The 17,544-nt window shown below is 28.8% G+C and overlaps 1 protein-coding gene and 1 long non-coding RNA gene across 2 annotated transcripts in view; one reads left to right on the forward strand and one right to left on the reverse strand.

Annotated features, from left to right (window-relative positions):
• Positions 1–903: 903 nt before the first annotated feature.
• The window catches only part of LOC135929930 (uncharacterized), a 33,658-nt gene continuing 17,017 nt past the window's right edge, over positions 904–17,544 (reverse strand). Inside the window, exons 8-12 of the mRNA XM_065466682.1 lie at positions 16,452–16,678; positions 15,957–16,074; positions 12,012–12,138; positions 4,104–4,344; positions 904–3,312 (exon numbers count right to left, since the gene is read on the reverse strand). Of these exons, the coding sequence (XP_065322754.1) occupies positions 2,135–3,312; positions 4,104–4,344; positions 12,012–12,138; positions 15,957–16,074; positions 16,452–16,678 (1,891 nt within the window). The 3' untranslated portion in view covers positions 904–2,134. The remainder of the gene's footprint in view (positions 3,313–4,103; positions 4,345–12,011; positions 12,139–15,956; positions 16,075–16,451; positions 16,679–17,544) is intronic.
• On the forward strand, positions 6,342–7,737 carry LOC135929929 (uncharacterized). Its single transcript, XR_010572671.1, has 3 exons — positions 6,342–6,393; positions 6,442–6,506; positions 7,166–7,737. It is a non-coding gene; the product is annotated as an uncharacterized LOC135929929 (long non-coding RNA).

A 17,544-nucleotide genomic window follows, 5' to 3' on the forward strand; every position in this document is an offset into this window, starting at 1 on the left:
TAATTTTATAACCTCTTCAAAGGAATCTTGTTAATAATCAGGTTTTTAGTAAAAATCTAACTTTCTACAGTTTTGCCTTAAGACCAGCCATTTATAAAATTTATAACTGTTCGCAACTTTCTTATATGCTACCTAATCGTTTCGACCAGAGATAATAACGTCATATAATATGCCCCGATCATTTGAGAATCTTTTAACAACTCATCCATATATCGCTGGAATATAATAAGTGTCCTTGCTAATCATATTCGTCAATAATGAAAATACCATTTATGAATCTCATTAGAAACTTGCGAGATTCATTATATATTTTCTTAACATCTAGAACCCTCCAAAAAGGCCGGTCCGTGTCTGGTTTTAGCAAGTAAGGTTTACAGTTCGGGTTAACATACCTGATCTGCATTGAGTAACTATTTTTTAAAATTTACTTATTTTTCAAAAAATATAATAAATAATAAGTTACTTTTTAGTGATGAGACTTAACAAAAAAAAATTAAAGAAAATATAAGTTGAATGAGCTTTATTTTTTATTATGTCGAATAATAAACAACAAATTAATATAAAATTATATGACCACATACAAGTCTGATGCTTTGTATAAATTTTTAAAATTTGGCCTATATTATAAAATTATTAAATATTATTTTAAAACCGGTTATGAATTACTTCGTGATCTCTTTTTAAGATTTTCGTCTATAATTCGTTTCGATTTGGTTAAACACCCTTATTAAAATAATAAAAAATAACTACTTAATTAAGATTTAAATAAACTTTTAATTTCACCCGACAACAAAATATGGTAATTGGCATTACTAAATTAAAGCAATCAGAGGGAATAATCACCCATTTATATTTTACTAATTTATTTTTTAAATTATTAAATTCACAATTTAATAAATAATATATAAAAATACTGAGTTTATTTTTGTTCCTTCATTATTTTTATAATCATGTGAATTTTTTTTTAATCTCAGATATTAAGTATGTATAAAATAAAAAAATAATTAATTTCATATAATAAAAAAAACGCTATAAACACGTAGCGTGGTTGGGGTATCATCCTACATTCAGTGAGAGGGAATTAGCGATGAAGTATACAAAAATTTAAATTATTATGCGTATATAATATTTTATATATTTCGCCGCAAACCCTTCTAACTGTAAATGCAAGGTTAGTTATTTTAATCTGAACGCAAAGGGTCACGTGCATAATAATAAAAATGGGTGTCTAATATTACTTCTTTTTTTACAAACGATTTTAAATGACAAAAATAATGGAGAAAAAAAAATAATTAAAGGTTAAAATGGAAATAACGATTTTCCGATTATTTTTTTGGCGACATTTGCATAAAATAATTTTTACAGAGAACAATCAAGCAAATTACACATTATATAGAAACGTAATATCGAATTATTGCTTTTCGCCTTAAAATTGTTTCGCGCGGATTTGCCATTTTATTAATTTGCTGCACAGGATTATAATAATCTAGCTAAATCGTGTTTCGTAATATACAAACGTAATACTAATATTTCCCCATCATTGCTTCGCCAATAATAGTGCGCACAAATTGAACATTTCAACGCTGCGTTTCAAACATTTTAATTGCATTCGTTTAAATTGAGTACGTTTGCGTTTTGTATTTTAAATTATTGATATGCGATTTAAAACGCTGCGTTGAAACGTTCAATTTGTACGCACTATAAGAGAAACAAATGGTCATTTGGTTATTGTTATTATGTGGTCATTGAAAAAAAAGAATTTTTTTTTTTATAATGTTAAATTTTTATAAAAAATTATGATAAATTTTTTTTTTTAAATATTATCATCAAAGTCTTATCACAATTATTTATAATTTTTAGAAAAAAAAGGCGAAATATATTTATATATACAAGGAATTTTTATAGAACGCGAGTTTATATATAATATGTAAAAAATAAAATAAAAAAAAGCTACAATTCTAAAATTCAATCAATATACAAAAATAAATATTATTTTTTTTTGTAGTTAGCCAAAAAGCACTTCGGGGTCAATTCATTTCATCCTTCTAATTCACCCATTCGTTCAAAATTTCATCTTCATGATTGGTTATTTTTAAAAAAAATCGTACGCAAATATTTAAAGTGACTTATGGCCTCACACGGAACTGAGCTTCATGATGGGCATAGGGAGCGACGGAAGCATAATTTGTCCTATTCCACCGGAAGCCATGTTAAAATTGTGATTTCTTTTGGTTGGTTTTACGTATGGGACGTTATTATAATTTCCTGTATGACTGGTGGCGATATAATTATCGTGTTTTGAATGGTGGTTGATCAAGGTCACGGGTTTTGCAACCATTTTGATATCTCGTTCGTCACGTGCTATTAACATGTTATTATATTCGCGACTTTTCGCGGATTCTTTATTCATTTTTATAGGGATATTTATGGCGATATTGTTGGTACCATTCCCGTAATCCTCCTTTCTGGCATCCACCGCCGCATCAATATTCTTTTCAAAACCGTGGTTTTTGAGGTTGACGTTAGGCTCGCCCGCGATATTTACGATGTTTTCGGCGTCGTTCGTATTGACGCCATCGTAAAAATCGTAGGAATCGGTCAGATTGGTAGGAATTCCGGACTGAATGCAGAACTTTAGCGTTTTCTTAAAGGGATGGTCTTCGAAGAGATTTTGTCTTGTGATATTATTTGAATTAGTCGGCTCATTCTCTTTTTCCCTCTTTCTTAGGTTCGATTTTTGATCGGTATGCCCTTCATTATGATCGTGATCATAGTTAGATTTTTCGGTTGCAGATTTGGCGACAATGACAAACCTGGGATCATAGCTTTTTTCTTTGTGGCACGTGATGATATTGCGAGATTGGTCCGGGGGAGAAGTCAACTTTTCGCAGCTCTCGCTCATCGCGACGCTGTCAAATTTTTTGAATTTCTTATTGCGATTATAGGTTGTCGTTAGCGAGCTATCATAATTTTTGGAATCAGGTGATCGATGATAAGATTTATGTGCAATGTTAGATTCTGGGTTGGTGGAGCTTTGGTCAAAATTATTATCGTTTGCGTAAGAGTTCGTGACTAACTTATCGTATTTATTCCTCTTAACCCCTTCGTCGCCCAGAACGACTTGGCTTTTATCACGATCGACGGGTTGAAAAGTTTGATTAACGTTGTGACGGGAACAAAGGGGGATTTTGTCTTCGCTAGTAGCGTGGATCGGAGGTTCGTCGAAAGAAGAAGAAGAATGGGAGAAAGATACGTTATTATTATGTTTGTTAATAGAAGTCGATTTGGTTTCGGTTAGTTTGATTAGAGGTTCTATTTATATTTTAAAATATATATAGCTTTAAAAAAAAAGGAATGTAACAAAATTAGTGCCATAAATATTATAGAATATTTCATTATTTTTTTTGAGGAAACGTTTTAATCCTATAGTTTTCAAGATAGAAACTCAGGTTCATAATCGGGTTATTACAACTAGTGTTGTTAAACGGCTCAATTCAGCATATTTTTAAAAACGGCTAACTCCACTACTCGATTCCTAAAAAAAACGGCTGAATGAAGAATCCCCGCATTTCTTTCAAAATAATATTATCTAAGCCTCGAGATTTTGCTGCCAATTGTAGTTTCGAATTTTTCTCTGCTATCTATGAGAAAAAATCAAAAAAATTTTGGCTAAAAATTTTGACTTAGCCGGTTTTTAAAAAAATTGGCTTCGAGCCATGTAAAAACGGTATTCGTAATCATAAATGTACAAGCCTCGTTGATTTAGAGATAAACTCGTTCTACTATACATTATAAGAGTGATCCGCCCGAGACCTGACCCGTATATAGGACCGAGCCATAAAACGGTATGGTTTTAAGATCAAGACCTGGCAAAGATTTTGACCTCTGCAGGTCACCGCTAAAATAAAGAACATTTTAACTCATTTTTTGGGAGAGGGATGGAGCTTGAAGAATTATACCGTGTAAAAAATTTTTGTTACAGTGAATTTTATATATAATCATTTTTTTAAAACATCCAAATCGATAAGTTATATTATTTTTAAAACTTAAAATAAAACTCTGAGGGAAGAACAAAACATTAATTAACTAAAATTAAATCTTACTTTTCTTTTTCAATAAAAACAATTGATTCGGAGGCAACTTTTGCCTCCGCGTCACGGAGACGTTGTTCTTAGGTTCGTTCTTGATTCTCCCACTCGTATTTACTACGTGTTTGTGATTGGAAGATGAAATGTTCGAGGAGTTGTTAAAAGTAGTATTATCATTTATACTGGTAGTAGGGTTAATCTTTTTAGCGTTGTTAGTAGAAAATAACAGAGATTCTATCGGGGTAGTGGTAGGCGTCTATTAAAAAATTTTAGCGGTAAAGCATTTTAATTTTTTTCAACAAGACAGTTAGAGTTCGAAAAGTACGTAAGAAAGAGGGGAAAAATGGAAGCAAGGAAATAATAAAGATTAAAAGTAGTGTTGTTAAATCACCTAACTTTGACCAATTCCAAAATGGCTCTGTCAAGTTTCATCCTTAAAGAATTAGTTCCAATATTTAAGATTAAGCTTCAACTTAGAGGTTTTAGTCTATTTTTTTAGGTTAAAAGCTTGGCTATATTGGAATTGGCTAAAGTTATGCGACATAACAACAATAATTAAAAGTATAAATATAGAATAAATCTTAAAAAAGAAATGTTATTTATTTGCATGGTTATGGACTCAAATCCGGTGTAACATCCCAGAATCACTCATGTATTTAAATCACTCTTTATGGCCTATTTTAATGAGTAAATTTAATACTTATTCTTCTATTATAATGTATTTACATATCTGAGTAAGTTTTTACCAGTGTATTTGCAATAATGATATATTTTTAAAAAATGTTTTTATAATTTAATTTCAATTTTTTCTAACTTGTCAATCAAAAAACATAAATTTTCTATAAAATTATTATTTTTGACCATTTTCCTCTTAGCCATGACAGTTGATAATGAAGAAAGTAAATTAAATTTTAATATTTATATAACTTTTTTAGATTATGAAGAAATTAAAAACTTCATAATGTACCATAAGTATCCCACCCGTTTAGCAAAGAACAATGGGGAAAAGAGGAATTTAAGGGTGAAAGCATCTAGGTTTACTATGCACAAAGAAAAATTATATCACCATAAAAATAATGGGGAAATTATTATTAACATAATTAGGAGAAAAGAAATTATTAAATCACATCACAGTTGTTGTGATGATAATATTGAAGCAGTCTCTCTTGCTGGCCATTTTGGCATTAACAAGACATATAAAAAATTGGATAGGTAAAATGTATTTATTGTCAAAATTAATATTATATTTAAGCTTCTGGTGGCCAAATATGAAAAATGATGTAGTCACATTTATTAATTCCTGTGACACTTGTCAAAGAAGATTTGATAAAACTACAAATGAGTTACAATCAATTCCTGTTAGAGCAAAGGTAGTAAAATTTATTATATAAAAATAATTGATTTGTTAAATTTTTTATAGTTTTAGTCATTTTAACTGTATATAATGTTTTTCATATATTTTTTACTTATAGTTTTAATAATGGTGTATGACAATATTATATATATGTGACACTTACTTTTATATATTATGTTATTTTCACATATTGAACCATTTAAATTTTAAGTTAGTTTATTATATCTTCTTTCCTTATTAGAAGAACCATTTCAGTAAATATGTTGTAGCCATGCCTTTAAAGGATAAAACTGCTAACTCAGTATCGAAATTCCTTAATTCATTACTATGCACATATGGCAGGGCAAAAGTATGATTTATTTGATAATAAATATTAATTTTAGTTTTAAGATTCAAAATAATGATCAAGGACGGGAGTTTGTGAATGAAGTTAGCACTAATTATCACAAACTCGTGGGGACCATGCAGAGGGTGACAAGTGCTTATCACCCTCAAGCAAATGGCATGGTTGAAAGGGTGAATAGAACTATCCAAAATGCACTTCTAAAGTGTATTAAACAGGGTTTCGAACCGAACCGAACCGCCAAACCGGAATGAACCGTTATAATTTTCTGAACCGTAACCGAACCGTTATAAAGAAACTATAAAAAGAGCGAACCGAACCGTTATAAATATTTTAAACCGGTTTAAACCGGTTCAAAACGGTTTTAAAAAATAATTAAATTTAAACATTATTAACCTTAATTTGAAATTTGAATTTTCCTTGGGGAAATTTTTAAACTCTTTATTTCTTTTCAAATTGAATTTTTTTTACATGTCAATTAATACCACCATGTTTATTGTTTTTTCTTTTCACTTTAATAAATAGTCAATTTAATAGAGATTAGGCGAATTACCAGTTAATTAGATAAGAATCTTAAAATCAAACAAGACTATTCTTTAAATTAACAAGTTTATTCTTATATATATATATATATATGTATATTAGTTATTAATTAGCTTATTAATACTTGCTAATAATTTGGGAAAAATCATAATTCTAACTAACATCTAAAGAAAATCAGGTACTGATTACTTTTAATAAAATACTGTTTTATATTAATTTCTTATTAATTAATATTTTCATAATGAATAATTTATAATGACTTAAATGAATATTAGAATTCTGAAATTAAAAAAAAACATATGATTGTTAATTAATATTCCTGTATTTTATGGTTAATTTATTTATTTCCATTTACACTTTAGTGGATAATTTCTTGAAATAATAACTACTTACTGATTAACCTTCTAAATCTTATAGTACCAAATAAAATTTAAACACATGAAATTCAATTGGATAATTATAAAATGATAAAGTATCCATTAAAGTTTTAATTTAATTAACTTTAATTTTTTAATAAAAGACAGTTGTTTTTGGAATTTTAAACAGCTTTTCTATTTCTTTTCTTCTTATTTTATATCTTATCTTTTTGCTTCTTTCTTTTCTCTATTAAATCAAATTATTTATTAAAATGGTATTAGTAAGCTCCATTCACTTATTTAGTTTCATCTGTGTACAAGGTTTGTTGTTAGTATCTTTGAGGAAAAAATCCGCATAATTATATGAAGGGTAGGCCTGCATATAATTCACGTTTTTGGGGGAGATCTTGTCAGATAAGATAAATAAAAAATTATACTGATTCTATTAAGAAATTTATTTATTCTATTTTTATAATAAAAGATTCTGATCTATTCATCATCATATAGCATATTAGTATCTATTAAATGGTTCGGGAAAAGTCAAATCCTGTGCGATCATATTTTAAATTAGATATTGTAAAAAATCAATCTACTTGTAAACTAGAAAACTGTGGTAAAGTTTTAACCGGGGACCATGCAGCAAATCTTGAACTACATATAGAAAGATTCCACGATAAGGAATTCAAATTATTAAAAAAAAAAAGAAGATAATTTAACTATTAAAAAAACAATAACAAAAAATGCAAATAATCATAATACAATTCAAAATGCTTTTACCAAAACTAATACAATACAAATTAATATTAATAAAGACACTTTAATCCGCTCCTGCACTGAGTTAATCACAGTTCATGGGAGACCAATAAAATCAATTGATGACAAAGCATTTAGAAATATTATAGATCCGATAATTGTAGGATTGGGTGGTAATTTAACCATCAATTCTGAAAATATACGCAATAATATTAAAAAAATGGCATTTGATTTTTCGCAAAATTTAAAAAAAGAAATATACCAAAAACTTATATCGTTAAAATTAGATATTGCAACTCGATATGATAGATCCATACTGGGGATCAATATTCAATTTATAGATAATGAAGAAATAAAATTAAGAACGTTATGCATGAAAGAGATAAAAGAAAGACATTCATCAGAATATCTAAAAAAAATTATTCTAGATGTTCTAAACGAACATGAAATAAGAATTGATCAAATTTATACGATAACCACAGACAATGCAGCTAACATGATTAAATTAATCAAGCTGTTAATACATCATGATGAAGAAGATGATGAAGATGATATCCTTAATGATTATTTAGATAATAATAATTTAAATAACAATGATGATATAATTGTTAATGAAAATGAAGAACCTTTTTTTAATATTGAAAGTATTAATCTTGTACCTCATACGAGATCCATGTTAATGGGCATTAGATGTGCCTCCCACACATTTCAATTAGCAATTAATGATTGCATAAAAAATTCAAATGAAATTGTTATTATTAATAAAGCAAGAAACATTTGCAAAAAAATAAGAAATCAGACTACAATGTCTATTTTGTCCAAATTAAATTTAAAAAAGCCACTAATAGATTGTTGCACAAGATGGAATTCAATCTATTTAATGTTGGAAAGATTATTAGAGTTAAAAAACTTTTGCCAAGAAATATCGGCCCAAAGTAATGATCGTGAAAAATATTTGTCAGAGAATGAATGGAAAATAATTAGTGATATATTAAAAGCTTTATATCCATCTTATATTTTGACAAAATATATACAAAGTGAACAAATGACCATGGGCGATTTTTATGCAGCATGGATCAAATGTATCATGCAAACTAGCAAAATAGACACTTCGTTTGCCAAACTTTTAGTTTGTACAATCAAAGCACGAGAGATTAATTTGAAAAATGAAGTTTTTTGCTCAGCTATATATCTCGACCCAAGATATAATGTATTTTGATCATTTGAAGAAAAAGATATCGCCAAAAAACATCTTTATAAAACTTGGAACTTAATCCAAAATTTAAATAATCAGAATATTGAAAATCTAGATACTATTCCTACGTGTTCACACTCGAAAGATAACTTAGATGATTTTGAAGATTTATTAATGTCGCATGAAAGCCTTAATAAGAATAGTTCTCAGGGCATAGAAAATTATAATAAATGTGTAGAAATAGAGTATATAATTCGGTCATTTGATAATATAGAGAGATTAGAAAAAGATGCAAATCTTTTGAATTATTGGGAAAATGTAAAGAATAGTATGCCAGAACTTTATAAGTTAGCTATGGTTGTGCTAGCAGTTCCAGCTACGCAGGTATCCGTAGAAAGAGCATTTTCTAGCCTTAAGTTTATACTCTCTGCGCAAAGAACTAAATTAAATCCTGAAATATTAGAAAATATTTTAGTTATCCGTTCCAATTCTCTTTTTAAAAATAAATAATATAAATTTCATTATATTTATGTGTTATTTTATTCCTCATTGTATTTGCGCATTGTGTTTATCTTATTTATGAAATAAAAAGAATTGATTTGTCTAATTTATATTTACTAAGTTTAATAAAAATATCTATTAGATTATCATTCATGGTTAAATTAAATAAGAAATTATAAAAAGATTTTTCTCTAAAATTAATATATACATGGTTAATGATTAATTTTTTTTAAAATTAAATTTATAAAAACCGGAACAAACCGAAAAGAACCGTTATAAATTATAAACCGAACCGAACCGAAATGATTATTTTTTTAAAAAACCGAAATGGAACAAAACCTTTATAAAATTTTAAACTAAAAACCGGAACGAACCGAACCGTTATACTAAACGGTTCGAAACCCTGGTATTAAAGATGATCAATTGACTTGGACAGATGCCCTGCCTGGCATATTATTTGCCTATAACACATCTGATCATGAATCTTCGAAATTCACGCCCTTTGAGCTGATGTATGGTAGAAAAGCAATACAAGCTTGTGGGGTATAATAAACCAATTATAAATCATATACTATATATTTTATACTTAATTATATTTAAGGATAATGAAGATTATGTCCAGATAATGTTGAGGAGATAGATAGGGAAAAACATTTTCAAAGTGTTGTTTGCAAGATGCAAGACATACATAATATTGCCATAGACAATATTAATTTAGCCCAGCTTAAGCAGCAGAGGGATTACAGTTACAAATATTTGCTCGGGTTTTTATCTGTTTACCACAGGCATTCATTAGCTCTACATTGCCTAAATATTATAAATATTTTGTTGTTAAAAATCATAATTTATACTTTTGTCAATCCCAACTATTGTAAAAGGGCCCAGCCAAGGCCGTGTCATTTTTCCACCCTTCCTATCAGCTCGACGGCTGTTTCAGAAAAACACCTTATCATTGATTTTATAGGGAGTATTTTTCCCAGTATTGCTTTTCTACCATACATCAGCTCAAAGGGCGTGAATTTCGAAGATTCATGATCAGATACGTTATAGACAAATAATATGCCAGGCAGGGCATCTGTCCAAGTCAATTGATCATCTTTAATACACTTTAGAAGTGCATTTTGGATAGTTCTATTCACCCTTTCAACCATGCCATTTGCTTGAGGGTGATAAGCACTTGTCACCCTCTGCATGGTCCCCACGAGTTTGTGATAATTAGTGCTAACTTCATTCACAAACTCCCGTCTTTGATCATTAATTTGAATCTTAAAACTAAAATTAATATTTATTATCAAATAAATCATACTTTTGACCTGCCATATGTGCATAGTAATGAATGAAGGAATTTCGATAAGGAGATAGCAGTTTTATCCTTTAAAGGCAGGGCTACAACATATTTGCTGAAGTAATCAACAGCTACTGCAATATATTTATAGCCATCCTCACTTTCTGGCAAAGTACACAAATCTACTCGTATTTGTGACCATACCTGTTATAAAAAAATTTTTTTTATATTAAAAAAAATTAATCTTGTTAATTAATTTTAGTGTGGTTAAAAGGTTAGAGATGGGCAAGTAAAAAAATTCATATAAATTATAACCTGAAATTGTAGAGGCTTTACTATATAAACTAAAATGGATATATCATATATTTCATGTAAAAAGATTCAATGGATAATTTAATAAATTTGCTTACCTACCACTTTATATGGTTCTTCTAATAAGGAAAAGATATAATAAACTAACTTAAAATTTAAATGGTTCAATATGTGAAAATAACATAATATACAAAAATAAGTGTCACATATATATAATATTGTCATACCATTAATAAAACTATAAGTAAAAAATATATAAAAAACATTATATACAGTTAAAATGACTAAAACTATAAAAAATTTAACAAATCAATTATTTTTATATAATAAATTTTACTACCTTTGCTTTAACAGGAATTGATTGTAACTCATTTGTAGTTTTATCAAATCTTCTTTGACAAGTGTCACAGGAATTAATAAATGTGACTACATCATTTTTCATATTTGGCCACCAGAAGCTTAAATATAATATTAATTTTGACAATAAATACATTTTACCTATCAGCCAATTTTTTATATGTCTTGTTAATGCCAAAATGGCCAGCAAGAGAGACTGCTTCAATATTATAATCACAACCACTGTGATGTGATTTAATAATTTCTTTTCTCCTAATTATGTTAATAATAACTTCCCCATTATTTTTATGGTGATATAATTTTTCTTTGCGCATAGTAAACCTAAATGCTTTGACCCTTAAATTCCTCTTTTCCTCATTGTTCTTAGCTAAACGGGTGGGATACTTATGGTACATTATGAAGTTTTTAATTTCTTCATAATCTAAAAAAGTTATATAAATATTAAATATTTAATTTACTTTCTTCATTATCAACTGTCATGGCTAAGAGGAAAATGGTCAAAAATAATAATTTTATAGAAAATTTATGTTTTTTGATTGACAAGTTAGAAAAAATTGAAATTAAATTATAAAACATATTTTAAAAATATATCATTATTGCAACTTACTCAGATATTTAAATATATTATAATAGAAGAATAAGTATTAAATTTACTCATTAAAATAAGCCATAAAGAATGATTTAAATACATGAGTGATTCTGGGACGTTACGCCGGAAAGTAGGGGGGGGGGATCTAAAATTTAAATTTTTTCGTCACCAAAATTTTGTCGAAAAAATTTAAGAAAGCAATTTTCCAAGGACCAAACCGACCCCATTCCAAAGTATACCGGGTTTGGGGGCTGTCCTTGGTCCATATACGCAAAATTCCTCAAAAAGGTTGTCATAATAAACTATTCTTGCGAAATATTATTTATTTTTTTTACCGAAAAATAAGCGGATGTTGGAAGATTTTGATGAGTAGACGCCATTGAACCGTAATTGCAGACGGGCAAATTGTCGAATCCTATCTTTTGAATTCCTTCATCCCCCCTCATCCTTATCGAAACGTTCCTAAATATAAACAAGGGCAATTAAATGGTCTTTATAAAAAAAAATATATAACATATCGTAATGGATAGCTGTGCCAATCGTCGACATCAGGATCCGTACTATTAGCGGAGTTCCTATTAAAATTAGGAGTATTTACAGTAATAATAAGCAGAGAAGGGTTAATCAATAATACCTTGCATGTAATGATTTAGGATAAATTCCTAATACAGGATCCGTACTATTAGTGGGGTTCCTATTAAAATTTGGAGTATTTACAGTAATAATAAGCAGAGATGGGTTATATCAATAATACCTTGCATGTATTGATTTAGGATAAATTCCTAATACTCCAGTAAATTCTAAGATCCAATACTTAGACTCAATACATAATATATTGTAATGGAAGTAAAGCTTTGTGAACAATGCATTTGGAAACATTAAAAAAAAGAGGTGAGAGAAATAAAAATAAGAAGAAAAATTAAAGGGCCCATTGTTTTCATCTCACCTATCACGAGTTTCACCCTCGACTTGACAAAGACTAACGAAGACGTGGGTGGAAGTGATAACGCGTGACGCGAAAACATTCCGTCTTCCCACCCTCCAAATAAAGGTTAGAAAATTATAAAGAAGCAAATTTTTGCACGATAAAAAGAATGCACATAAATAAAATAAATGGAGAAATATTCCTACCTAGACCATATACTATAAAAGACGCCTATAATATATATGTCCAATACACTGCGCAGTCTCCTACGATTTAATTCGAGCAATATTTATAGATTTAAATGTTATTATTCTTAATATTTGGAATCTTCAATATATTATTATTAGATTATATATAATTTATGCTAATATTAGAAAAATAAAGCAATTCTAAAATATAATATATATTTTATTGTTGCTCCTGTGTTGGTTATTATATTATATTGTTTCTTTGTTTGAGAAATAAATGAAATTTTTCAGTTACATGTTATAAATAAATTTTTGTATAGTAAAAAAAAAATAATATAATAAAATATAACATACAAAGAAAATTTTCCTTTATTTTTCGATAAATCTTTTCAAAAAATTTTCCATAAATTTTTAATTTTATATTTTAATTTTCAAAAATTTTTATATTTATAATTAATTCAAAGGGTTAATAAATTAAAAAATGTCTATATCAGCAAAGTTTAATTATAGAAATTTGAGTGAGATCAGAGAGTCTTTCATGGACTTAGTTTTTTGATCGAACCCGGCCCTGATCCACATTAAATAAAAGCAAAAAAAATTGCAAATTTTTTTTTAAGCTAAATTTAAATTTTTAAAAATTTAGGTCTGAGCCCATTTAAAAAAAATTTTCAAAACCCTTTGGACCTAGCCCAGGTTTGCTAAAAATTATAATATCAGCTAGCCGGCCAGTCCATAGAGATCTTTTAGTTAGATATAATAGTGTTTACAAAGGGGAGGGGGTGGTGATATCCATCTAACTATATGAGTTATTTTGCACCTTACCACTCAAGAATTAACCTAAAACAAAATTGTAATATTAAAATTAATTTATTATATTCTTTTTTTATCAATTCTTAAATTGTAAGGATGATTAATCAGAATTCCGATACCTTCAATACAACTTTAAAAAAAACATGTGTAGTATATCCAATGACATTAATACTAACCCTACACTAATGATTCATTCCGTCCGCCATTGAAAGCCATTTAGAAGAAGCGTGAAAGCATTTAAACAGAATGCCTTCCAATGGCGTCCACTACAGTCAAACGCATTGACTACAGCTGATTTCAATGTGTAAATGTTCCACCAGTCTAGTTTAGTATTAATGTCAATGAATTATATTATACAATTTGTAATTAAATCATTACTTCTCCACTTTCAAGTTCTCTTTAAAAAAAATTTGTCTGAGATTTATTCCCATTTTTATCTTTCTTTCTTCACATGAGTAATATGTAAGTGTGAGTGGCAATTCCATCTTGACGAGTTTGACTAAAATTAACATAATATTATGTTTTCATTCTAACTTCCGCTTCAAGAGAAATACATTCTCGCTATCACTTGGAGAAATTTGAATCATAAGATGGAAGAGTCACAATTGGATCAAGGAAGGAAGGAGCATCAAAAAGTAAACCATTTTTTTACAGCTAGAATTAGAAGCTTTCATTTTTTTTCTTTCTCTTATATTTGTTATCCTTTATGATTTGATAGACATTTCCATTAAAAAATAACAGCTGAATAATCCTTAACCATTTAATCTTGGATGCAAAAAATTTGTGTTGGAGATATCGCGAAGTTAATTAAACAAATTTGGAATATTAAAATAACTATTTTTAAAATCAATAGGTGATGATATGTTGACATGTACACAGTGAGACGTTTATTTTCGAATACATCCGGCAATTCATTGAACTCAATATTTCGTTTAACCTAACATGTATAAGAGAAAGGAAAAAAACGGAGAGCCTATAATTCAAGCTGTAAAAGAAAATTTATATATTTTGACGCCTTTTCCTTTCTTTGATCCAATCATAATTTCCAATACCTTCTTGAGCCAAACGATCCCAAGTACTATTGATAATACATTTTTCTTTTGAGAAAGAAGTTGTAATTAAAAATAAAATTAAATATAACGTTAATTTTTAAGAAAATACTAATCGAAGATGGATTTGTAAACCAAACATGCGTAGAACTGACGGACAAAATTTTTCCCGGATCTTAAAAAATGGAGAAATAATAATAAAATTGCAATTGAATAATATAAAACTTTAAAAAGGCTAAATTTGTGCGCACTATAATGTAAGTAGAGTTGATTTCTTTCGCAAATTTTTTAACAAGACAAACAAGAGTTCCGTTAGGTAAGGCCACATATTACAGAAACTAGCAACGGAATAAAATGGATACCTTCTAATGAATGAGTAGTATTCGTTTGTTTTTTTTGCCATAAATTTTGAGATATACGACTCCTCCTCCCCTCCCTCCCTAAATAAAATCAAAAAAAAAAGACTATCTTTAAATTTCTTATAATATGCAACTTTTTGAAAATTTAATTTCCAAAAAAAAAAATTCATGGATTTAATATTTTTTATATGTTAAATGCAAAGCTTTTACGTAATATTTAAAAAAAATTTTTTAAATATTATTTTCCTCTAGCCATATATCAGAACTATCATAAAATTTAAAAAAAAACTGAGGCTTGACTCAATAATAAAAGCGAACTTAAATATCACTTTGCTCTTGAAAAACCGTTTTTATTTTAAAACTGGAAACTGTTTAGACAAGCCTCTGATACCATTTTATGCTACAACTGTTTGACTTAAATGTTACTTTGCTCTTGAATAACCTCTGGAAAATTAAAATCTTTAACTGTTTAGACAAGTCTCTGATGCCATTTTATGCTACATCTGTTTAGGAAAATTTATCTGTGAAGCGGGCCTTTGCACATGATTGACTATGTTTTTAGTAACTCTCTCTTCCTTATTCCCGTATCATATATTATTCTTTAATTTGGGCAAGATCGAAACTCGATGAAAAATCTTTGTATTTACTTTTATTAAACCTTTTTTTACGGATTTTTATGAATGGTGGGGATTATATCCTTCGAAAAAACGTATTCGCACGGAGAAAATAGCATCTTTTTTTGATTGGTAAACTACTTAAGAAGGTAATTTTTTCTCGATATATTTAAGATTTTAACAATTCAGTCGCCCGATCCCCGTTCACCCTTCCCAGTCTTGTCTCCCCAGATACTAATAAAATAAAGAAGATTTTATTTTCAGAGTGGAGTAATATATATGTAATTCCGTTTTAGAGCAGAATTAACATCCGGAAAAATAATGATTAAAAAAACCTTTCATCATGCTGCGCATCGGCTTTAAAAACTTCTGACTCGCTCCAGTCCATTACCCTGTTATAGTAAGCTCCGCCGAGATTTGCGTCTTCCGTTTGGTTGCGAATCTTATTGGGGTCTGATCAACATAGAAAGGCGTCGTATTTATTGCGATTAAATATATAAAATAATGCATTTAGATTCCGACGTCAAAATTAGAAATATATAAAAAAAATTATGTAGTGTCAAAAACATAATCTGGAAGCCAAAATAAAAATGGCTTCCCAACCATATATATTTTTTTAAAATGGCAGCCTTATTTCTGAAAGAATTTTTTTTAAAATTCAATCGCGTCCATGTTTTGGTTTGAGTTTCTTACAATTCTTAAGAAGTTGTATTTCCGGTTCTTAGATTTGACATCGTTTTCAGAGTTCCGATGGCTGACTCTGATAACAATAAATAATTTTCCGCCAAGTACATTTAAAATCAATAATATATTTTTTTTCTTTCCGTTACCGTAGATAGATTCAAAGCGGCACTCAGTAAAACTATCTTTGGATGGCACTTTCTTGGAAGATTCGTGTGTTTTGGAAGAATTAGCGAGGATTGAGCCATTGATCGCGTTAACCGTGAGAGGTGATCGAAGCGGGACTCCGGAAATCGAAGAGGTGGGAGTAATGTAAGTTAAGGAAGGATGGACGCTAGTAGAATTTTCTGGAAGCTGGCCCCGCAGGTCTATAAGGCTTGATTAAAGGTGTTGAAAACATTCATTTTCATTTATTTGGGTAGGGGTAGCCCCAAATTGAGATTAATTAATTCTTTCGACCTAATTCTACCTTTAGGAAGTAATATATCCCGACATGCCCCCCCCCATAAACTACCTGCCGAACATAAGATTAATTCCATATTCCCAATCCAACCAGAAAATCAAAATAATTCACCCCCACCCTTCCAAATGACCAAATTTGTTTTTAAAAAAATCATGACAATTTTCTGAACTCAACCTATATATTCCATAACAAGTCACGTGCTTCTCCTTCCCCGATAAAAATGGCAATTTGAACTCGTTAAAATGAATTTGAATATTAAGAAAGATTGAATTAAGAGAAGATGGGGGTGTGAGGTCCATCTTGTATCCGGTAGAAAAAAACCGAATTTTTTAAAATTGGCGCGGCAAACAAATATTCACAAAAAATTAAACGCATATAATATTACGAATAAACTTATTATTTGACACTATAATTTAAAGGCAGCTAAAGGCCTTTTTATATATATATATATACAATATGCAAGAAATCTACAAGATATTAAACCCCACCTCCCAAAACGATTATTATGCCTTAAAATCTTATAAAACATTTTTTTTTAAAAATGCTTTCGGCAACACCAAAATATTATTAATATACAGCGTCGTATAATTTTTCTTAGACATCTTTTTTTTCGCTAACTTTTTGAACGAGCAAAAATTAGGGAAAAAAAATAATTTAATTTTAAACTCACTTCTAGATCATAAGATGATCACGTATAAACAAATAAAATACTTTTGTCACCCCCTCCCCCCAATTATCAATATTTAAACTTAGTTAATACACACCTAGTGTTGTTAAAC

Source organism: Gordionus sp. m RMFG-2023, chromosome 5, assembly GCF_954871325.1.
Source record: "Gordionus sp. m RMFG-2023 chromosome 5, tfGorSpeb1-WG-v2, whole genome shotgun sequence".
Classification (NCBI taxonomy): domain Eukaryota; kingdom Metazoa; phylum Nematomorpha; class Gordioida; order Chordodea; family Parachordodidae; genus Gordionus; species Gordionus sp. m RMFG-2023.